Source organism: Ranitomeya variabilis, chromosome 1 (assembly GCF_051348905.1).
Source record: "Ranitomeya variabilis isolate aRanVar5 chromosome 1, aRanVar5.hap1, whole genome shotgun sequence".
Lineage (NCBI taxonomy): Eukaryota > Metazoa > Chordata > Amphibia > Anura > Dendrobatidae > Ranitomeya > Ranitomeya variabilis.
This window is the reverse complement of record NC_135232.1, coordinates 63,622,358-63,647,767: the sequence shown is the minus strand read 5'-3', so window position 1 is coordinate 63,647,767 and position 25,410 is coordinate 63,622,358. Positions and strand designations below refer to the sequence as shown.

At 42.4% G+C, this 25,410-nt stretch overlaps 1 protein-coding gene across 29 annotated transcripts in view; it reads right to left on the bottom strand.

Moving 5' to 3' along the window:
• CELF4 (CUGBP Elav-like family member 4) overlaps positions 1-25,410 on the bottom strand; it is a 1,364,246-nt gene that overhangs the window by 143,803 nt on the left and 1,195,033 nt on the right. For 28 of the 29 annotated variants that reach the window (XR_013221177.1, XR_013221171.1, XR_013221173.1 and 25 more), the window contains 2 exons: positions 14,419-14,562; positions 6,718-6,865 (listed from right to left, as the gene is read on the bottom strand). Coding sequence is in view for 24 of the 29 variants with exons in the window: in XM_077284083.1 (XP_077140198.1) it covers positions 6,718-6,865; positions 14,419-14,562 (292 nt within the window). In the remaining 5 variants the exon portion in view is untranslated. The remainder of the gene's footprint in view (positions 1-6,717; positions 6,866-14,418; positions 14,563-25,410) is intronic. The other variant, XM_077283933.1, reaches the window with a different exon arrangement.

Here is a 25,410-nt window from a genome sequence, read left to right as displayed (position 1 = left end):
GCAATGATGTGCCATCCTGGATGATCTGCACTACCTGAGCCACTTGTGTGGGTTGTAGATACCACGAGTGTGAAAGCACAACCAACATTCAATAGTGACCAAAACATCAGCCAGAAAGCATTGGTACTAAGATGTGGTCTGTGGTCCCCACCTGCAGAACCTCTCCTTTATTGAGGGTGTCTTGATAATTGCCAATAATTTCCATGTTTTCTGTTTCATTTGCACAACAGCATGTGAAATTGATTGTCAAACAGTGTTGCTTCCTAAGTGGACAGTTTAAACACCAAGAGTAACCTCTGCTTCTGATGATAAGTTTATCCGAGTCACCAGCCTCAGAAATCGCAGGTTAACAGCAGCTCAGATTAGAGACCAGGTCAATGCCACACAGAGTTCTAGCAGCAGACACATCTCTACAACAACTGTTAAGAGGAGACTTTTTGCAGCAGGCCTTCATGGTAAAATAGCTGCTAGGAAACCACTGCTAAGGACAGGCAACAAGCAGAAGAGACTTGTTTGGGCTAAAGAACACAATGAATGGACATTAGACCAGTGGAAATCTGTGCTTTGGTCTGATGAGTCCAAATTTGAGATCTTTGGTTCCAACCACCATGTCTTTGTGCGACGCAGAAAAGGTGAACGGATGGACTCTACATGCCTGGTTCCCACCGTGAAGCATGGAGGAGGAGGTGTGATGGTGTGGGGGTGCTTTGATGGTGACACTGTTGGGGATTTATTCAAAATTGAAGGCATACTGAACCAGCATGGCTACCACAGCATCTTGCAGCGGCATGCTATTCCATCCGGTTTGCGTTTAGTTGGACCATAATTTATTTTTCAACAGGTCAATGACCCCAAACACACCTCCAGGCTGTGTAGGGGCTATTTGACCAAGAAGGAGAGTGATGGGGTGCTACACCAGATGACCTGGCCTCCACAGTCACCAGACCTGAACCCAATCGAGATGGTTTGGGGTGAGCTGGACCGTAGAGTGAAGGCAGAAGGGCCAACAAGTGCTAATGATCTCTGGGAACTCCTTCACATCAAGAGAATACCAAGAGTGTGCAAAGCAGTCATCAAAGCAAAAGGTGGCTACTTTGAAGAACCTAGAATATAAGACATAATTTCAGTCGTTTCACACTTTTTTATTAAGTATATAATTCCACATGTGTAAATTCATAGTTTTGATGCCTTCAGTGTGAATTTACAATTTTCATAGTCATGAAAATACAGAAAAATCTTTAAATGAGAAGGTGTGTCCAAACTTTTGGTCTGTACTGTATGTATTTTTTTTCAGATATTTATTATGCTTTTTTTAATATTTTTTTATTTTTCTTTTATTATGCCGATATTTAAACTTTTTTTTTTTTTCATTTTTCTTTGTCTGTACATGTGCTCCCATTAGCCTTTTTTTCACTGTAGTGATGCCATTTTTAGTTCCGTTTATGCGTATTTATCCTTACTCGCTTTTCCCACATCTTCATCGACTTGTATTGTTCCCATAGTGATCTATGTTTATGATGACATTCGCGTTATTGATGACACTTTGTCACATGACAGGTCATGTAATATGCGTGATGTTTTAGGCCATGTTCACACGTTCCTGATTTCCCTGCTGTTTTTTCTGCACTAAAAACCGCAGCTCTTGGCAGAAAACGCAGGTGCGGTTTTTGGTGCGTTTTGGTGCGTTTTTGGTGCGTTTTTTGGTGCGTTTTTTGATGCGGTTTTTAGTGCGGTTTTTTATGCAGTTTTCTCTGCAGATTGTCTGTGTTTGACACAAATAAAGCTGTAACTGCAGTGGGGGAAAAAAAAAAAAAAAGAAATGATGTCATTTCCTTGTCCAACCCTTTTCTTCTTCCATCCTCCATTTTGGGACTAAACACCAAAATGAGTGGACGTGTTTTGAATGACAGCGCTCCGCAGAGTGCTGAGCGTAGGCCAGATCACAGCCCGCGGATCCAGCTCTATCCAGCTATTTAGTGCCACGTATTTAAGTGCCACGTATCACGTATTTAAGTGCCACGTATTTAAGTGCAACGTATTTAAGTGCACGTATTTAAGTGCCACGTATCACGTATTTCAGTGCCACGTTTTTAAGTGCAAACGTATTTAAGTGCCACGTATCACGTATTTCAGTGCCACGTATTTCAGTGCCACGTATTTCAGTGCCACGTATTTAAGTGCCACGTATTTAAGTGCCACGTATCACGTATTTCAGTGCCACGTATTTCAGTGCCACATATTTCAGTGCCACGTATTTAAGTGCCACGTATTTAAGTGCCACGTATTTAAGTGCCACTTATCACGTATTTCAGTGCCACGTATTTCAGTGCCACGTATTTCAGTGCCACGTATCACGTATTTAAGTGCCACATATTTAAGTGCCACGTATCACGTATTTAAGTGCCACGTATTTCAGTGCCACGTATTTCAGTGCCACGTATTTCAGTGCCACGTATTTAAGTGCCACATATCACGTATTTCAGTGCCACGTATTTAAGTGCCACGTATTTCAGTGCCACGTATTTCAGTGCAATGTATTTAAGTGCCACGTATTTAAGTGCCACGTATCACGTATTTCAGTGCCACGTATTTAAGTGCCAGTATTTCAGTGCAACGTATTTAAGTGCCATGTATTTAAGTGCCACGTATCACGTATTTCAGTGCCACGTATTTCAGTGCCACGTATCACATATTTAAGTGCCACGTATTTAAGTGCCACGTATTTCAGTGCCACGTATTTCAGTGCCACGTATTTCAGTGCAACGTATTTAAGTGCCACGTATTTAAGTGCCACGTATCACGTATTTCAGAGCCACGTATTTCAGTGCCACGTATTTCAGTGCCACGTTTATCAGTGCCACGCATTTAAGTGCCACGTATTTAAGTGCCACGTATCACGTATTTAAGTGCCACGTATTTCAGTGCACTGTATTTAAGTGCCACGTATTTAAGTGCCACGTATCACGTATTTCAGTGCCACGTATTTCAGTGCCACGTATTTCAGTGCCACGTATTTCAGTGCCACGTATTTAAGTGCCACGTATCACGTATTTAAGTGCCACGTATCACGTATTTAAGTGCCACGTATCACGTATTTAAGTGCCACGTATCACGTACTTAAGTGCCACATATCACGTATTTAAGTGCCACGTATCACGTCTTTAAGTGCCATGTATTTCAGTTGCACGTATTTTTGCTATTGTAAGGTGGCATTAATCCCGGTTAATAATGAAGAGGCGTCAATAAGACGCCTATCCATTATTAATGCTATTAAAATGATAAAAAAAAATATAGGGGGACCCCCCCCAAAAAAAAAAAATGACACAGGGTTCCCCTATATTTTTAGGCCAGAAAGGCTAGGCAGACTGCTGCGGGCCAATATTTGTGGCCTGGGAAGGGGTTAAAATACCCATGGCTGTTCCCAGGCCATGAATATGAAGCCCACAGCTGTCTGCGTAGCCTTTCTGGCTCAGAAATAAAGGGAGAGCCCCCCCAAAAAAGTGTTGGGGTCCCCCTATATTTTTAGGCCAGAAAGGCTACGCAGACAGCCGTGGGCTTATATTCATAGCCTAGGAAAGGGGCCATGGATATTTGCCCCCCCCCCTGGCTACAAATATAAGCCCGCAGCCGCCCCAGAAAAGGCGCATCAAAATGATGTGCCAATTCCGGCACTTAGCCCCTCTCTTCCCACTCCCTGTAGCGGTGGGATATGGGGTAATGAGGGGTTAATGCCACCTTGCTATTGTAAGGTGGCATTAAGCCCGGTTAATAATGGAGAGGCGTCAATAAGACGCCTATCCATTATTAATCCAATGAAAGGGTTAAAAAAACCCACAAACACTAGAAAAAAAATATTTTAATGAAATAAAGACACCCACTTTTTGACCATATTTTATTGTACGCTCAATCCGTCCTGAAGACCCTCGACCTGAAAAAGACGCAAAATAAAAAAACAAATTCATACTCCCTGGCCCTGTCCGCAGAAATCCATCGAGGGTCCCACGAAGATCTTCCATGGAGAACAGACACATCCAGAGATATGTCTGCTCTCCACGGCTGCAGCAACACACTGACAGGAGCCATAGTTCCTGTCGGTGTGTCACTGCGCATGCGCGAGCGAGTTTACCGGCGGTCATTGACCCCGGCACTCTCGCTTAACGGCAGTGCTGCGTGGGAAAGTTCAACGCAGCTGTACTGCCGTTAACCGAGACGCCGGAGCCATTGAACTCCGGAACAGTACGCGATACACTGCTAGGAGCTTCGCTCCTGGCAGTGTATCGCCGGAGAGCAGCCGATCGGCGTGGGACACTCGTTTTATGGATTCTGCGGACAGGGAGTATGAATTTGATTTTTTATTTTGGGATTTTTTCTAGGGGATCGAGGGCTTCGCCTACCAGTGTGCTGTTGGTGAGTATATACTCTGTGTTATATGTTGTATGTACTGTGTGTCATGTATGTGTATTGTGTGTGTTTTGTGTAACTTTACAACTGTGCTAAGTCGCCGGACACAGGGACAACTCTCCCATCCTAATACCGGATGGGAGTAGTAGTCCCATACGGCGACTTAGCACAATGGTGGCACTAGCGTCGCATGGGGACACACACACACACACATACACACACACACACATACACACACACACACACACACACACACACACACACACATACCAAATCTATCAAACAGCCGACATCGATCCCCATGCAACGGTATGCCTCCATGTCTCTTCGGGATACAGGAACACACTCCGCCCAAGCACTTCCGCCCACGCACTTCCACCCACTTCCCCGCACTTCTTGCTGCAGTGGTTTCTCCACCCATAACCGCAATAAAACCCGCAGATATATTTTTGATCTGCGGGTTTTACTGCGGGTTTGACCTCACAATGGAGGTCTATGGGTGCAGAACCGCTGCAGTTCCGCACAAAGAAGTGACATGGTCCTTCTTTTTTACTGCAGCTATTCAGCGCGGCTTTTTTAGTGAATTTCTGCATCATGTGCACAGCGTTTCCTGTTTTCCATAGGGTTACATTGTACTGTACCCTGCATGGAAAACAGCTGCGGACCCGCAGCGGCAAAATCGCTGCGGTTCCGCGGTAAAAAACGCATTGTGTGAACATGGCCTTACACTCCATTCTCACACGATCACCAGTTCTAGCTTTGACCAAGTGTGCATGTCCGAAGCATTTTGCTTTTGCGTGCACATGCGCAGGCATTGTACTTGTACTTCCGCTAGCACAGTCCCAGTACCAATAAAGCATTGATTTGATTTTGAGTATGTGCTTATTCATGTTATTACATATGCCGAATATGTTCTATGATGCAACCATTTTATTAGATACCTGTCTGTTACATACTGTGTGCCATATTAACCCAACCACACCTGATGAAGCTACATGTGAAACGTGCGTCGGGTCTGGTGGGTGAAACACTTCTGTGAATCGATTGGATTTCACACAAGTCCAAGAAACCTGTATATATTACTTATTTACTTGCGTATCTTTGTACCTAATGGTATTGGATGGATTTTGGACAAGGATGCCTAGGGGTACATTTATCTATTGATATTGAACCATGATTTTCCATTCATGAATGGTATTTTCTGGCGCAAGGGTATTTATCCCTCTCTATATAATATTTAATTATTTTTGGCTTACCCACTTGTCTTTCTGGTGTACCCATTGCTTTTTAACCAAGTATGATTTTTTTATGTGTCCTAAAATGAAATTTGGTATTTTTTATAATTGCTTATTGACCTTTCCACTTTTTTTTTAGTGTATTGGCATATATAGTAAAAATCACCAGCCTATGCCGGCTCCATGGCTGTCAAAGGAACCCAATGGCACCATGAAAGGCCCACTTTCAGAATCGTGCTACTTAAATTCCACTGTCTGGGACTAACATAGGTTTTTAAGTAGTTAAATAGCAGCGATGGACACTATCTCTGGCCTCTGCTGTTAGAGGCAGGTGCTGGCTGTACAATACATCTGGTACCTGCCCATTCCACACACCCCCACCCACTCAATGACGTAATTGTACATCGTGGTGAATGTAGGTGGCCACTAGCTACTATGATGTTGGACATATTGCTGCACTGGGGTCCCGAGAAGTCAGAGGGCTCACTCGGGCTAATAATTTTGCTGCTTCTCCTACCCGCAACCACTGTCTGCCTTTATTTTCACAATACATTACACACAGTTAAAAGAGGAGACCCAATCCCCTGTCTTTCTGCAGTACATCTTCAGAAGCAGCAATAGGATGGATGATATTATGCAGCAGTACAGAGCAGTGTAGCTGTGAATCCAGTGCCAAAGAGAGATAAAACACTAGAAGGCAGCAGCCTCATCTGTGTATGTTTCTCTACCCACATGCCAAAGATCTCTATGTAAAGACATCTGTATATATATATATTATCCATAAATTCAGTATTAATGATCAGTGCATGATGTAGGGGAGAGGAAGAGAAGTGGTTATCAAGTGGAGAAGCAGGCATTTTTCCACATTTAACAAAAAGCCGTGATGGCAATGACCTCACAAAGTATACAAATGTATCCATCTGTACCTTTCACTTTGGTCAGAAATATCCCAAGACAAGTGGAGCGAGAAGGCAAGATGAATAAAGGCGGTCATCAGAATATGGAAAAGGTAGAGAAGGACGCAGAAAAATGTCACATAGAAAAGACTTATCAGTAGAAGACATCGATGTAGATTTCCTACCTGATGTTGGTGTCATCGGAGCAGCCGCCAGGCCGTTCATATTCAGAGCAGCCATTTGTTGCATCTGGGCAGCTGCAAAAGCGGCCATCGGATTCAGGTATCCACCCTGTGCTACGGAAGCCATAATGGCGGCCTGTTGCTGCATCAGCTGGAAGAAAGAGAACAGACAAAAAATATCAGAAGTTACGGGCAGGACCCCCCCAACTCCCCGAAAAGAGACAGAATTGTCATGGTTAAAAGATCTCATAATTGTATATAAAAGTGATCTTCAACTGGTGCAACCACAACCCTCAGCATACCCTGACAGCCCGCGGAGCTGGCGCCCACAGTTAGGAGACCAGTGATGTCTAATCCATATTATACTCCTCAACAATGAAGAAGTCTGAACATCTTCTTCTACTGTATGTCCTACAGACCATAGAGCTATCAAGGGGCCCAGTCCATGTGGCTACATCCTGTTTTTTTAGGTGGGTAGAATGTGTAAAGGACCCCCGTCTCAGACTGTCTGCACTGTTCAACAAAAAGAGGCTAAGGAATTGGCTCAAGCGTCGTGAAGAAAGAAACTAGAACAAGAGACAAAACCAGGCACCATGGTGAAGGGGCCATTTGGATCGTTGCTATAGGGTCAATTCTTCTATGCTGGTCACAAAATGTCTTCTATTTAAAGTGGACCACCTTCACCAATCAACCGCATTAGGACAAGCCCTCTAAGAGCAGAGGTTGTGGTGACTGGCGGAGCCAATTATCCTCATTTATTTGGGGAGAAGCATCTTGGATTGTGGACTGTATGAGGACCCTCTTGTCTGTTACAAGACAGCCCTTAATGAAACCCTAAGAAGCCGGACCAGACTGTCCTTCAGATGAGGCCATTGTTCAGTTTACAGCCCTAGTCCTGAATACTGGCCAAGGCAGACTGGCTTATTGGCATTTCCTGGCATCTAGCCTCATGTCATATGCCCCACAGTCATCCCACCAGCTCTGGCACTGGTAGTATTGCACATGGATATCATCTGAGGCATGTTATCCTATTAATGATGCTCCTGCGATTATGAATAAGTACATATAACATTATGTGGCACCCACAGAAGTCAGTCAAATGGCCAAACCATCTACGCTACGTCCACCTTAACCAGTTATATCACATCGGAACAAACCATTTCTGTTGAATCTGATGAATCCAGCTCTGCTGCTTCCAACAACCTAGCAATGCCACATCTGACCTATCCAGTTCTGCTTTTTTACAAATCCAGCTCCGCTACTTCCAATAATCCAGTTATTCCATGTCTGACTTGTCCAGCTTCTACATCTGTTGTACATCACTTGTGCCACATCCATCCAACCCAGCTTAGCCGCCTCTGAAAATCCAGTTCCACTTCATTTTGTCTATTTAGCTCTGCTGCATCCTACTAATGTAGCTATTCCACATCTGACCAGTCAGACTCTGCTACATCCAACCAACTCTCCTATGCCAAATCTAAGACCCCCATAAACATGTCGGCTGAACCTATCGATATCAATGGGTTCGGCCCACGTTCTAATATGTATGGGGGCAACGGCCGACTGAGGGTCGGGAGAGATGTCGATCGGACATGTCAAATTTGGGACTGGTGATCAGATTGTTCTCCTGGAGAGAAGCAGGAGTCTTTCTCATAGAGAACGCAGGTGGTGATGAGCAAATGTGCGCGGATACGGTGTTATCCAGCGTGCTCGGGTGCTAACCGAGTGTCTTCGGCGTGCTCGAAAAATAAGTTAGAGTCCTTGAAGCTGCATGTCTCAAAGCAGTTAGGTAATCCCTGCATGTGTTGCGGCTGTTGAACAGCCACGAGAAATACAGCCATGGGAACGCAAACATATTTTTCGAGTACGCCGGAGACTCCCGGTTAGCACATGAGCATACTCGGCTGTGTGAGCAGGCCTGTGTATGGAAGAGTCGGCTGAGTGATCACGCCTGTGTATGGAAGAGTCGGCTGTGTGAGCACACCTGTGTATGGAAGAGTCGGCTGTGTGATCACGCCTGTGTATGGAAGAGTCAGCTGTGTGAGCACGCCTGTGTATGGAAGAGTCGGCTGTGTGATCACGCCTGTGTATGGAAGAGTCAGCTGTGTGAGCACGCCTGTGTATGGAAGAGTCGGCTGTGTGATCACGCCTGTGTATGGAAGAGTCGGCTGTGTGAGCACACCTGTATATAGAAGAGTCGGCTGTGTGAGCACACCTGTGTATGGAAGAGTCGGCTGATAACCATTGGAAGAACGATTGGCTGAAGCTTCATTCAGCTGTCAGCCAATCAATGTGTATTAGCAGCTTAATCAAGATATTCCACATCTGACCAATCAATGCATCCAACTAATATGTCACATCCAACCAATCCTATTATCACACATCTGATCAAGTCAGCTCTGCTACTCTGCTGTGCCACCATCTCTGACCAACCCAGATCTGCTTCATCTCATTAATCCAGCTTTGCTACGTCTGACCAACCTAGCACTGCTATATCTGCCCAACTGTGCCACATCTGCCATGTCAGCGGCTGAATTATCCTAATGAACATTGTCTTTTCCCTGGCACGCCTCGTCAGGATGAATTGCTCAGCGTGGGACGGTTGGTTATCTGGACTCTACCACTCTACATCTGGCTCTGGGCACAGGATCAATAACCTCACCCCAGTCAGATGCACCCGCCAGCAGAAACAAATAAGCCGCCGCAGGGCTTTCTGGGGCTCCGCTTGTGCCTGGATCTCATAGTCCGCTGCACTCTGGGGCTGGAGGGGGCACTTTATTGTTAATGCGCCGGGCGGCTGCACCAGATTCTCATGTATATTTAACACATCTTCATGCCAATGCTGCGCTCCATGCCAGAGACGTCGGAGACTCTGCGCTCATTTTAATATGGTGCTGGATGCTGCATCCTTCATATTAACATTTAAATAGATTTACATCATCCATTCCGCATGTGATTTGTATCTGTCCATGACTAGTTACCATGCGGGGGCCTGATGGGGCTCAGTGGCCCCTCTACAGATGTGTGCACTCAAACTTTTCTTGAATTTGGTAATGACTCCTATTTCACACAGGCTGCAATGCACATCACAACCACTGGGTGGCAGTATAAATGCATCTATAGAATAAACGTCTCCTAGCAGAGTATCACAAAACACATATATATATATAAACAGTATATATATGTGTGTAATATTAGTATTTATACTGTATTTTAAGCTTTGTTGAGCCTGGGTAAGGGATACGTAATACACATCTGTAGCTCTGTACCTCAAAGGAAGACACTAGCAGTGTAAAGAGCATGTAGTATTGGGGGTCCTGGGACAAGTTATGTATCTGTCAGGGGTTAATTAAGAGTTTACCAGTCAGAGCCGATCCCACCGCCAATGATTTACCAATTATGGAAACATTTTTCCAAGAAAGGTTAAAATACTAAACTGTAAGTCAAAGGAATAGGTAAAACTGAAAAAGTGGGGATAAACTGGAAAAAAATGGACTCCATTGAAAAAATGTAAACAGGGTTGTCTGATGTCTTTTTGTGCTGTATGTGGCCTCCTTTACATCCTGTTGTGGTCTCTTACATTACCGCCACCTTCTAAATGGTGACAGAGCCAAATGAACCCTGAATTCCTAGTTAAAGAGAACCTGTCACTTGTCATAAATATGTATTTTTTTTACCTGGTGTAAATGCCGCTGTTCTCCTGAATCTGGAGATGTTTTTCTTTTGTTCCTGCGCCTTTCCATTCCTGAGATATGACCCTATTTTTCAGGTGTATATATATATATATAGGCAAGGGGGCGTGGTCCTCACAGAGACTCCTACAGAGAATCATTGATGACCACGCCTACTTGGCGGACATGACTACATTTAAAGATATGGTCATATCTTGGGAACGTAGAGGAGCAGGAAGAAAAGTAAAACATCTTCGGATTCAGGAGAACATCAGCATTTCCACCAGGTAAATAAATACAAATTTATGGTAAAAGGACTGATCCAAATCAAACAGAACCATAGTAACTATCCCCAAACTCCAACTCTGTGAGTGCCATAACAGGTGCCCATTACCGAAGTTCTTACACCCTACTGTATTTTAAAGAGAGGCTTCCAGTTCTCTAATGACCCTAAAATGACACATCTACGCCTATAGCTTTCCCAGAGGACAAGACCTTTAGAAATATCTCAGACAACCCCAAAATATTATTTTCCATTCGCTGACAGCAAGAATAGATTTACAAAATGGGGAAAAACTGTGCCAAAAGTATATAAAAAAAGTTGCAAAACTTTTTTAATTATGTGGAGGTTACATAAAATCTTCTGACCATTTCTCCATTTTTATGGATTAGCGGGCTCCCGAATGCTTCTTCAGAAGGCAGGGTAGGCTCCTTCATGTGAATGAACGACATAAAAGCGGCTAGAAATAATAAAATCCGGATCTAGGCAGGAGATGTAATGTAGGCTATGGTCTGTATGTACATTAGCCTTTATGCACCGTAAATGGCTGGCATTGCCTCCTCCGTGAACGGTGCTCTTGAATATGGAAGGTGCATTAGGACTCGGCTCTCAGGTCTAATTACACCCATTATATTTGCACTTTCACCATCACAAAGACCGCGGCGGCTTTCAAAAAGTCTGCAGAAGTCGGAACAAAAGGAATAATAATAATAAAAAAAAAAACAGCTTTCTTGTACATCCGCCGTCCCTTTCTATAGTAATAAACCCGCATTCACCGTCCACTCTCGGCTGCCGAAGTTTTACAAATTAATTGTATCTTCAAGAAAGTGGAACCTAATTTACTTTGCGTTTGCAGACAGTTAATTATCGGCCTAATACATAAAGAAGCGGAAAAGGTAGAAAGTAATAACAAACTACAGAGCGGTCACTTATTAAATCCAGAGGTGGGGGGAGATGGATGCCAAGGCTCCCAGGAACTATGCAAAGGGGGATGAAGAGGGGAACGTTGGATTCGTACATTGTATAGATGACGCCTGGTCATTCCTCTCAGCCATTATTAATGAATCCTTACAAATATCTATTTCTGGGGAAAAAAATCCTTTGTGTGTCACTTATTAATGTCAATTCCGCAAGGAAAAGTCAATGATCGGTAAAATCGAATGACCAGGCGGATTGGCATACTGCAAACCAGTGGCACATCCACATCAAAAGGGTGAGGACAAACCCAAAGTCTTGTAGATATCTAGATATATTTCTGCAATAGAAGACAGAGGAGCATTGGAAAGTTGGTGACTGAGTCCTGTAGGCAAATATGGTTAGATGTTTACAGATGCCTCTGCCCCAATTTTTCTTAAATTTGGTTAAAGACTAAATTCTCACCAAACTCAACTAATTATGATGATATGCTCAATTCATTTCCCAACAACTTGGCGGCCACATATAGACAAATACAGCATAAAAGTCTCCCGACAGAGCACCTATTTTTTTTTTTATAACTCCTTCTACCAACGAGGTGGTCCTCTTACTATGAAGTGTACTGAATATGTGCTATGGGGTGCAAACTCGGAAGGGGTGGCTTCAAAGTGAATATGGGTACCAAGCAAACTAGAACCATCTAGTCGATGAATAATGGGAACCTCAAATATGCTCAGATTTTTACCCTTTCCTATGGTTCATGTGAGTCTCAAGACATCTGTTCCTTTTCCCTATTACAACCATATTTGGAAACAAGACCTGAAATAGTGGCACCTTCTGTCTCTACAAATGATGAAAAGAGAAGTAGTGCCATGCCAGGTGGTGGGATGACGAGCGAGACAAATAAGTGTGAGACCTTCTAGTCCTAGGGTGGTCAGTTAGGTGAGATGCAGATAGTTACGGAACTGTCTAATCCTTGGGTGCAAGCAGTGAAGATTATAAGAAAGTATGTTTGTATGGGAGTAGGTGGCATGTAAAAGTTGTGTAACTACAGAGCCATCTAGTCCTAAGTTAGAGGGATGGATGTTGGGAAAAATAAGTGATGGACTTTCTTGAGCTAGGGTGGTGCAATGGGTGAGGTCCAGTAGACATTCCAGTCCTCGGTTGAAGGTTGTGGTGGTAATGGTGTTCGGGGATGGAAAAAAACACTATGGAGCCCTCTTGTGACCCGTATATATATATATTGTTTTTCCTCCTTCTTATGTTACTTTACCTTGCCCATTGGCCGCCATACTAGGCTATCACGTTAAAAGATGACCCCTTCACCATGTTAAATTTGTAATATCACCAAAACTAGGTCAGAGGTTGAGGAGGTTCTTGGATCCTTGACTTCTCATACAAGAAGATGCAAAGAATCCCCTCCAGAGAGAACATGTATGTATATATATATATATATATATATATATATATATATATATATATATATATATATATATATATATATATATATATATATACTGTATATCCGGCATATATAATGGCAGAACAGATGTGCCAGCCTGTGTCTTCCTACAGAACACTGTATTCCTAAGATATCAGAATGAAATGATAAAAAATATAAAATCCTACATGTTTTTTAAAAATCCAAATGTCTTTATGCCATAAACTAGCAGGAAAGTCCTCCAGGACCCCGGCGTCTCCATCCGGTGTGACAGAGAATATTGTGACTCTGCCAGTTGAAGATCAGAGAGGCGGACTGTATGGGGAAAGTTCTGACAAAACTAGTTAGGAATTTGGAGAGCCCGGTCTCAGGGGGAGGAAAGTACATTTTAGGTTATCACATTCTATTTGCTTGCTAGAAAAGTCAGACACAAGGGCGGCTAATGCAGTTTGATGCATTCCCATGTAATGATCTTGAGGGGAAGGCTTAGCTCTCAATGTGGAGTCACTTCATGTCATTCTGAAGCAGATCACATAATTTCCAATGTACTCGCCGTCCCTGGGATTTGTAAACAAAGTTCTCAGCAAAACAATAACCCTTCGAGTGCGGAGAGTTGGAAATGTATGGTTCTCAGTTGCTCGGGGATTGATAATCTCAGCGTTGATAATGTCTACCAAACTCTTGAATGCTGTGATGTACGTGTCAACTCTAGAAATGGCCTGATGTGTCTTAGATCCCTGAAATACACAACGAGGAGGAGACTACCACAATGAGAGCTGCTCTTGATGCTGATTCTGGTCACCACCTCATCCAGTGTTGGTCTGGGATGAGTTTACACTTAGGATCCCTCTGTCCTACAGTTTAAAAAAAATCCATAAAAATTGGTAGACCCCATTGTCTTAGGCTAAATGTTGTTTGTTTGTTGATACAGTCCAAACCTAACTTATTCCTAAGAGACCTGTCACCCCCTACATCTGAGGCAGTAGGTAATAAACCTTTAGGTGTGGCATAGCTTCTGTAGTAGGGATGCTGAGTGCCAGGGGTTGCCTACAGGCACTCTGACCTAGCCTGAGTAATTATATACATGGCCAGAAAATTGAACCTTTGCCCAAAAGGAAAATAAAACCTGGATACAAATCTGTTTTAGGATCAATTTCCCTTCTCTTGTTTGCTATAGTGGGAAACCACTACTCCTTATGATCCAGATAGTCTCATTGGTGGAGACAATGGTGCCACCACTTTATCTCTAATAGTGTCTGGTAGTAATCGGTCCAGTAATGTTGCATACAAATGCTGGATCTCAGTACAAGAGTTAATGTACAGATGGAGCAGGCTGGTCAGTAACGGGGTTTATGTGGTCTCACAGCTGTAATAATGGATCATGACTATATACTCACTGCCTGAGCGTAGGCGCCGTAAGCTCCGAACTGGATAGCCATGGGGTTGAACATTCCCATCTGTCCAGCCATTTGCTGCATACGTCTCATTGTGCGTTCCTTATCTGTATCTGCAAACTTCACCACCAGACTCGAGGATGCCCCCTAACGGAGAAGAAGATATATTGTTAACATTCAACATGATTAATGTGAAAACAAGGGAGATGAGCAAGAAAATATAGATAATTATAGGTAAAAACATAACCCTATTTAATTATAACTCTATCTATCTACTATCTATTATCTATCTATCTATTATGTATCTATTATCTATCTATCTATCTATCTATCTATCTATCTATCTATCTATCTATTATGTATCTATTATCTATCTATCTATTATCTATCTATCTATTATGTATCTATTATCTATCTATCTATCTATCTATCTATCTATCTATCTATCTATCTATCTATCTATCCATCTGTATATCTCTTTAAAAACACAAATTAATTCTTCTGAAACAAACACAATAAAGCCCCCATTTTGCAGCTATTGGCAGCTGAGCTGCTTCTGGGTAAATCTGACATTAAAGGAGAATATTTCTATATTGACCAGAAATCCTAATTTTAAATTAATGAGTGGCACACGTGTTCTCCGGAGCCACCAGGGTGCACAAGACCCATTTTTTAAAGGCATTATGTTGTTATTGATCAGGCTCTTAATTGCTGCTCATCGACAAAGGAATATTTTTAATGCATACATTTCCTGCTAAGTTCCAGCCAGCCCTGTCTTAATTAGAGTGCAGCGTTCATTTAATTAACTGTGATCCACTGTGCTCTCCGCTAAGCCGGGTGTAATGACCACAGAGCTGGGGTGGGGATGTGCAGGGGATTTCAGTTCAGTAGAACATTAGCGGCCATTTCCTACAATTAGATTTAAAATTAATTTGTATTTTTTAGGGGACTTTCTCTGACGGTCGTCTTATTTGTTGGAACATTCTGATCTCAATGCCCGATAATAAGTATGCTGATAATTAGCGTCTTAGAAAACTGCCAATCTTTCATGCCTAAAAATTATTTTTTGCAGAATATAAAATACATTGACCTTTGATTTCACACGAATGGCAATAAATATATAGAAATTACATTGCACAGACCAATATGTGCTCATACTGAGCTTTAAATGGAAGCTCAAAATTGTGTGAACCATCAGTGCATGTCGTCTATTGTAGATTTATTTGCTGTATGTTCATTGCTTCTAGTGAAAAACATGCCATATGCAGGCACTATAAGGCGGCAAATGGAGAACCTTCAGGCCAGCAGTATGAATCCTTAGTGAGTGTGCTTCCATTCAACGTATATATAGAACCTTCATCTTTTAATATTTATGTATTATGAAATAACCCTAAATTGGAAAAGTCACTTGCCATAAATATGTAGTTAATGTTAACCTGGTGTAAACGCCGCTGTTCTTCTGAATCCGGCGCTGTTTTTCTTGTGTTCCTGCGCCTCTTCGTTCCTGAGATATGACCCTTTCTTCTCTGTATGTAGATCTACTATGCTTGGCAAAGTGGGAGTGGTCTGCGAGAAGACAACCAAACAGAAGAGTTGATGACCACGCCCACTTTTCTAACTGACTGGATTTACATACAGAAAAGAAAGAGTCATATCTCAAGAATAGAAAAGTACAGGTACAAAAGAAAAACAGCATCAGAATCAGGAGAACAGCGGCATTTACACCAACTTAAAAAATACATATATATAGTAAGTGACAGGTCCCCTTTAAAGGGGTTCTCCAGCAGAAAAAAATGTTCTATAGTGTTTAAAATGGTATGTAATGACACTGACTAATATATCTCAACTTTAGGCTCAATATTAGAGAACTTACAATGATGGCATGTGATGTGTGTAAATGAGCCTGGGTGACTAGCTAATTTGAGCAGGAGAACCAGCCGCCTTCTGGAGGGGACAGGGCTGGGGGCTGGAATTTCTACAGAAATGAATCAATCAGCCACGCACCCCAGTGTCAAACCAAACATGGTACTGGACGTGTCGAGGACGGAAACGGGGACATCACGGCAGATTTGAAAAATAAAACATATTAGTAAGTGTCTGATTCTGCAGATCAACTCCTTTAAGCTCAGGAGCGATAGAAAGAAAAGATTGCAGATAGAATTACAGAATTCATAGACATGTCATCAAGTATGGAGACCAGAAGACAGAAAAAAGAAAGGAGCCATTATTCACACAGGAGTCATTATGGCTAAATGTGGATAGACAGGAAACCAAAAAAGTGAATTCAAGACCAAATAAAGAGAAACCTTTTTATTTCCAGAGCTGGACCACAATAAATCATTCAATATCCTATTTGTAACCCATTAAAGAACCCAGATTGTAGAAGAAGAGAGTATTTCATGGAGGAGTGGAACGGAGAGAGGCTAAGAGACAACAAGACGAATAAAGATGAGTCAAAAATGAATTTTTGTACAAAAAAAATAATGAGTAAAATCAATAATGTTTTATATATACATAGTTATTATAGTTGAAGGAAGACTTTAAGTCCATCTAGTTCAACCCATAGCCTAACCTAACATGCCCTAACATGTTGATCCAGAGGAAGGCAAAAAAAACCCATGTGGCAAAGAGTAACTCCACCATGGGGAAAAAAATTCCTTTCCAACTCCACATACGGCAATCAGACTAGTTCCCTGGATCAACGCCCTATCAAGGAATCTAGTGTATATACCCTGTAACATTATACTTTTCCAGAAAGGTATCCAGTCCCCTCTTAAATTTAATTAATGAATCACTCATTACAACATTACAACATCATACGGCAGAGAGTTCCATAGTCTCACTGCTCTTACAGTATCCGCGTCTGTTATTATGCTTAAACCTTCTTTCCTCCAGACGTAGAGGATGCCCCCTTGTCCCTGTCACCGGTCTATGATTAAAAAGATCATCAGAAAGGTCTTTGTACTGTCCCCTCATATATTTATACATTAAACTAAGATCACCCCTTAGTCTTCGTTTTTCCAAACTAAATAGCCCCAAGTGTAATAACCTATCTTGGTATTGCAGACCCCCCAGTCCTCTAATAACCTTGGTCGCTCTTCTCTGCACCCGCTCCAGTTCAGCTATGTCTTTCTTATACACCGGAGACCAGAACTGTGCACAGTATTCTAAGTGTGGTCGCACTAGTGACTTGTATAGAGGTAAAATTATGTTCTCCTCATGAGCATCTATGCCTCTTTTAATACATCCCATTATTTTATTTGCCTTTGTAGCAGCTGCCTGACACTGGCCACTAAATGTGAGTTTGTCATCCACCCATACACCCAGGTCTTTTTCATTGACGGTTTTGCCCAGAGTTTTAGAATTAAGCACATAGGTATACATCTTATTACTTCTACCCAAGTGCATGACCTTAAATTTATCCCCATTAAAGGGCCACCGTCACCCCCCTCCAGCCGTTATAAACTAAAAGAGCCACCTTGTGCAGCAGTAATGCTGCAGTCTAACAAGGTGGCTCTTTTAGTTTTTGATTCAGTTATTCCCTCAATAAAGCGTTTTAAAATTTGTACAAAATAACCTGTCCTTAGACCTGGAGGCGGTCCGAAGCTTCCTCGGTGAATCTCCCAACGGCTGTCACTCTTCTCTTCTGGGGATGTGGTCGCCGTCCCCTGCGCGCTGTTTCTTCTTAAATCTGGCGCCTGCGCTGTGCGTGCCTGCCTGGGGCAGGCGCAGTCTTCATTGTCCGTCATAGCTCAGATGCAGGGTGCCTGACTGCGCCTGTGCGGGCAGTGCGGCCACCCTGTTGCTGAATCCCCGCCCCGCACTGTGTTATTCATTATGCACAGTGCGGGGCTGGGGTTCCTGGGCATGCGCACTGCGCTGTTCAGATGCTCCCCCAGGTCCCCCGCCTTCCAGCCCCGCACTGTGCATAATGAATAACACAGTGCGGGGCGGGGATTCAGCAACAGGGTGGCCGCACTGCCCGCACAGGCGCAGTCAGGCACCCTGCATCTGACCTATGACGGACAATGAAGACTGCGTCTGCCCCAGGCAGGCACGCACAGCGCAGGCGCCGGATTTAAGAAGAAACAGCGCGCAGGGGGCGGCGACCACATCCCCAGAAGAGAAGAGTGACGGCCGTTGGGAGATTCACCGAGGAAGCTTCGGACCGCCTCCAGGTCTAAGGACAGGTTATTTTGTACAAATTTTAAAACGCTTTATTGAGGGAATAACTGAATCAAAAACTAAAAGAGCCACCTTGTTAGACTGCAGCATTACTGCTGCACAAGGTGGCTCTTTTAGTTTATAACGGCTGGAGGGGTTGACAGTGGCCCTTTAAAGCTCATTTGCCATTTATCAGCCCAAGCTTCTAGTGTACATAAATCATCCTGTAATATAAAATTGTCCTCCCCTGTATTGATTACCCTGCAGAGTTTAGTGTCATCTGCAAATATTGAAATTCTACTCTGAATGACCCCTACAAGGTCATTAATAAATATGTTAAAAAGAAGAGGGCCCAATACTGACCCCAATACTGACCCCTGTGGTACCCCACTGCTAACCGCGACCCAGTCCGAGTGTGCTCCATTAATAACCACCCTTTGTTTCCTATCCCTGAGCCAGCTCTCAACCCACTTACACATATTTTCCCCTATCCCCATTATTCTCATTTTATGTAACAACCTTTTGTGTGGCACCGTATCAAAAGCTTTTGAAAAGTCCATATACACTACATCCACTGGGTTTCCTTGGTCCAGTCCGGAACTTACCTCTTCATAGAAGCTGATCAAATTAGTCTGACATGAACGGTCCCTAGTAAACCCGTGCTGATACTGCGTCATGAGGTTATTCCTCTTCAGATACTCCAGTATAGCATCCCTTAGAATGCCCTCCAGGATTTTACCCACAGTAGAGGCTAAGCTTACTGGCCTATAATTACCGAGTTCAGTTTTTGTCCCCTTTTTGAATATTGGCACCACATTTGCTATACGCCAGTCCTGTGGTACAGACCCTGTTATTATGGAGTCTTTAAAGATTAAAAATAATGGTCTGTCAATGACTGTACTTAGTTCCTGCAGTACTCGGGGGTGTATCCCATCCGGGCCCGGAGATTTCCCAATTTTTGTGATTTTTAGACGCCGCCGTACTTCCTGCTGGGTTAAGCAGGTAACATTAAATTGGGAATTATTATCACTAGTCATATTGTCTGCCATGGGATTTTCTTGTGTAAATACTGATGAAAAAAAGTCATTTAGCATATTGGCTTTTTCCTCATCCTCATCCACCATTTCCCCCAGACTATTTTTAAGGGGGCCAACAATATCATTTTTTAGTTTCTTACTATTTACGTAGTTAAAGAATATTTTGGGATTATTTTTACTCTCTCTGGCAATGAGTCTCTCTGTCTCAATCTTTGCTGCCTTGATTTGCTTTTTACAGAATTTACTTAATTTTCTGTATTTATTTAATGTCTCATCACTACCTACTTCCTTTAATTCTCTAAATGCTTTCTTTTTGTCCCTTATTGCGCCCCTTACAGCTCTATTTAGCCATATTGGTTTCCTCTTATTTCTAGTATGTTTGTTCCCATACGGTATATACTGTGCACAGGTCCTATCCAGGATGCTAATAAACGTCTCCCATTTTCTTTGTGTATTTTTATGTCTCAGGATATCGTCCCAGTTAATTGCACCAAGATCCTCTCCCATCCGTTGGAAATTTGCCCTCCTGAAGTTTAGTGTCCTTGTCACCCCTCTACTACACATCTTATTAAAGGATACGTGAAAGCTTGTTATTTTGTGATCACTATTCCCCAAGTGACCCCCAACCCTTATATTTGCTATAACGGCTTTTTCATGTTTTATGGATAATTTTCATCTTCATAAATTTATATTGACGGATAGTGCTTGTAAAAACAAGCACTTTTGCAATTTTCGACTTTTTTAAAATTTGCAGCCGCTCTTGAGTTAATAACTATTAACTTTTCTTTTCTTTACAGCTCGTTACCATGGAGACCGACCACTGCTGTTTTCTAGCTGATAGGCACTGCTCTGAAGCTGGTCCCGGATTAGGAGGTAGCAGAGCGCTTCAGTGATCCCCTCCACCTTCAAAACAACTGGTTAAAATCTCCATATAAAAGAGCTTGTAAGCACTGTGCATGATCTGCTGTCTAGCAGCGGTGGTCGGTCTCCAAGGTAATGAACTGAGAGTAAAAGAAAAGTACTAATATCTCAAGAACGGTTGAAAATATTAATAAGCAGTAAATTGCAAATTTGCTTGTATTTACCAGCCCTATCCAACAATAGCCTGTTCTGAAGTTGTGAATAACTCTTTAAATTGGTCACAATTTTGGGCCCCAAAATAAATAGACATATTTTTAGGCATTTGGCAAATTTTAGAAGAAATCGTCACACTTTTTAAACATTTTTATGACTTCCTATATCCAGAATTGCCTTTCTCTGCAGGGACGATAGGGTCCGCCATTCATGCGTTAAAATTTCCAAAAAAGTATATTTTTTTGGCATGTTCACCAACTAGTGAAATTGGTCATATCAATGCCGCGGCGAATGCTACGTGCTCCTCTCTGTACATGTGAGTCTTGTTTTTACCATTCTCCTGTATTATTCCACTTTTTCATAAACATTAATTGAATCTGTCGCCGGATATAAACCAATTACCAATCCCAGGGGGATGAGCGGTATCAGACCAGGGGGTGATGGGGACAAGGAGGGGAGAATTACCTTATACATCAGGACCGGAGCGGCATATTGAGAGCTGATAACAGCCTTAGCACATTACATATAATCGCCACTAAGTGCTTCTTCCCTGATAATTTAATGAAAACCCAGATAATTTTAAATGTCCTCAGTGTCCTTGTACCTGTTTAGCACAAGATTCAATCCGGCAGATGAGGTTTTAATGATCACACCGACTATCTGTAATTGTTGCGTAATTGGCCAATACAATTTCTACAAAAAAAAAAGGAACTGACAACACATCACACGTATACTATCAGTAATTAATATTCTGCCTCCATCCAGGACGGAGAAAAAAAGTCAAATGAAGATCAGTGGAATCTGTCTGCAAATAGGAGAACGCAAAGGTAAGAAGCAGTAATATCAATAGTTGCCATATAATGCTCCCTATACAGCGGTGACGGCCCGGATACATACATATAGATCCTAGATACTCTACATAGATATATGGATGGATAGGCAGATAGATAGAAAATAGACAGATAGATAGATACATAGATAATAGATAGATGATAGATAGATGGATAACAGATAGATAATAGCTAATAGATTGATAATAGATAGATAGATAGATAGATAGATAGATAGATAGATAGATAGATAAATACACACGTGGTCACAATTGTTGGTACCCCTCATTCAATGACAGAAAAACCCACAATGGTCACAGAAATAACTTGAATCTGAAAAAAAAATAAAATAGAAAATCTATGAAAATGATCAAATGAAAGTCAGACATTGCTTTTCAACCATGCTTCCACAGAATAAAAAAAAAAAAAAAAAGTCATGAACTAGGCCTGGACAGAAATGATGGTTCCCTTAACTTAATATTTTGTTGCACAACCTTTTGAGGCAATCGCTGCAATCTAACGATTCCTGTAGCTGTCAATGAGGCTTCTTCACCTCTCGACAGGTATTTTGGCCGCTCCTCAAGAGCAAACTGCTCCAGTTGTCTCGTGTATGAAGGTTGCCTTTCCCAGACGCCATGTTTCAGCTCTTTCCAAAGATGCTCAATAGGATTTAGGTCAGGGCTCATAGAAGGCCACTTCAGAATAGTCCAATGTTTTCCTCTTCCAGACTTGGGTGTTTTTAGCTGTGAGTTTTGGGTCATTATCCTGTTGCAAGACCCATGAGCTGCGACTGAGACCAAGCTTTCTGACACTGGGCAGCACATTTCTCTCTAGAATCCCTTCATAGTCTTGAAATTTCACTGAACCCTGCACAGATTCTAGACACCCTGTGCCAGATGCAGCAAAGCAGCCCCAGAACATAACAGAGCCTCCTCCATGTTTCACAATAGGGACAGTGTTCTTTTCTTGATATGCTTCATTTTCCATCTGTGAGCATAGAGCTGATATGCCTAGCCCAAAAGTTCCATTTTGTCTTATCTGTTCATAGGACATTCTCCCAGAAGCTTTGTGGCTTGTCAACATGTAGTTTGGCAAATTCCAGTCTGTCTTTTTTATGATTTTTTTCAACAATTGTGTCCTCCTTGGTCGTCTCCCATGAAGTCCACTTTGGCTCAGACAACAACGGATGGTGCAATCTGACACTGATGTTCCTTGAGCTTGAAGTTCACCTTTAATCTGTTAAGAAGTTTTTCTGGCTCTTTTGTTACCATTCGTATTATCCGTCTTCTTTCTAATCTCCTGAGACAACTCTTTCCTTCGCTTCCTCTGGTCCATGTGGAGTGTGATACACACCATGTCACCAAACAGCACAGTGAGTATCTGTAGCCCTATATACAGGCCACTCACTGATTCCAAGATTGTAGACACCTGGGATGGTAGTCAGTGGACACACCGTGATTTAACATTTCCCTTTTGTCACATTATTTTCAGGGGTACCATAATTTCTGTCCAGGCCTATTTCATGAGGGTTTTTTATATATATTCTGTGGAAGCCTGGTTGAAAAGCAATGTCTGACTTTCATTTGTTCATTTTCATAGACTTTTTATTTATTATTACTTTTGTCAGATTCAAGTTATTTCTGTGACCATTGTGCGTTTTTTCTGTCATTAAAGGGAACCTGTCACACCCTACCTTGGCGTTTTTAACTAAAAGAGCCACCTTGTGCAGCACTAATGCTGCATTCTGTGAAGATGGCTCTTCTTTTTGTTCTCCCTTCCAACGCTGCAATATTAATTTTTATAATGTTCGCGCCATGCCTTTAGTCTGTCCAGGGGGCACGTCTTTCCCCCCAGACACAACCGCCTCCCAGCCATCAGTCAGCCCCTCCATGTGCTGGTCGCCGCCTCCTCTATCTTCAGTAATGTACCCGGTGCCTGCTCTGTGCTTTCCTTTTTTGGGCATGCGCCGTTTGCGCTTCCCTTCGAAGGAGGGGCTGACTGATGGCTGGGAGGCGGTAGTGTCCAGGGGGAAAAGACGTGCCCCCTGGACAGACTAAAGGTATGGCGCAAAAATTACAAAAATTAATATTGCAGCATTGGAAGGGAGCACAAAAAGAAAAGCCGCCATCACAGAATGCAGCATTAGTGCTGCACAAGGTGGCTCTTTTAGTTAAAAATGCCGGGGGGGGGGGGGGGGGGCGGGGCAGGGGTGACAGGTTCCCTTTAAGCGAGGGGTACCAACAATTTTGACCACGTGATAATAGATAGATGATAGATAGATAATAGACAGGTAGATAGTAGATAGATGATAGATAATAGATAGATGATAGATAATAGATAGATAGATAGATAGATAGATAGATAGATAGATAATAGGTAGATAGATAATAGATAGATGATAGATAATAGATAGACAGATAATAGATAATAGATAGATGATAGATAATAGATAGACGATAGATAGATAATAGATAGTTGATAGATAATAGATAGATGATAGATAGATAATAGATAGATGATAGATAATAGATAGATAATAGACAGATAATAGATGATAGATAGATAATAGATAGATAACAGATGATAGATAATAGATAGATAATAGATGATTGATAGATAGATGATAGATAATAGATAGAGAATAGATAGATGATAGATAATAGATAGATAATAGATAGATAGATAGATAGATAGATAGATAATAGATAGATAATAGATGATTGATAGATAGATGATAGATAATAGATAGAGAATAGATAGATGATAGATAATAGATAGAGAATAGATAGATGATAGATAATAGATAGATGATAGATAGATAGATAGATAGATAGATAGATAGATAGATAGATAGATAGATAGATGATAGATAGATACTTTGGGACTTCATGACCCTCGTTACAGTATAAATGTAGGCTTAGGGTTAGAAAATCCCAGTGAAGCCGAGTGAATCTGAGATCCTCGGGGAGAGCTGTGGTTTGGGCTTTATGGGGCATGTAGATGACAAATGCCATCAGTAATAACATGTCCTATAAGGTGGTACTCGGTGCTATCGGCTGCTGTGCGTCTTCTTGTTTGTAGAATAGCGCCCATCCGGGTGCCCTGCTCACATAATCGGCCCCTCCGCCTCTGCCCTCTCATCATTGTCTGGGTATCTGCTAATTAGAGATCAGCCAATATATCTGAGTGTAATTGATTTCTGCTCCAATTTTACAAACCTCTGCGTTCCTGTGGATTCAGCAAAACGGTGCTGGCTGCCATTTTTCTGAATCACAAAGGGCTATCAAAATGTTAAAAAAAATCCTTATTCTCACCTTCTCGCTCATATCTTCGGCCCCTCTGCTTCGTGGCCATCACCCATCTGGTCCTCGCTACATCATCTGATTCCCACCGTACGTGTCCTGATGCCGTAACGTGCACTCCGACCCAGTATGACCAGCTTTATGTATTACACTCTGGGGTCTGGAGAGACCCCAGAGTGTAATATTGGACAGTACATCTGTGGAGAATACCTTCTATCCCTGTGGATGGTAGAACTGGATTTTGCCCGATCCAGACTCTATACTGGAACACTCGTAGTGTGAGTCTTCCTCTCTGTGGGGGGCACGTGTTAGGACCCTCTATAGGCAGAGGCTACTGTGGCCATGGTAACCCCGGGTGAACAGGCCCTGGCCACATGATGGCCACACTCCAATGAATTGCTATTTTATTCTCACATAGGTTCTTATATATAAAATACCAAAAAATGCAGGGAACAAACTGAGGCGAAAACAAAGGAAATCTGGGAGCAAAACTGAGCGGCCACTCATGGTAGCCCTGTGCGCTGCGCCATTATTGCCATCTGCTATAATGGGTTAATTTGCCTTTTTGACAATTTCCTACAGTAGCTG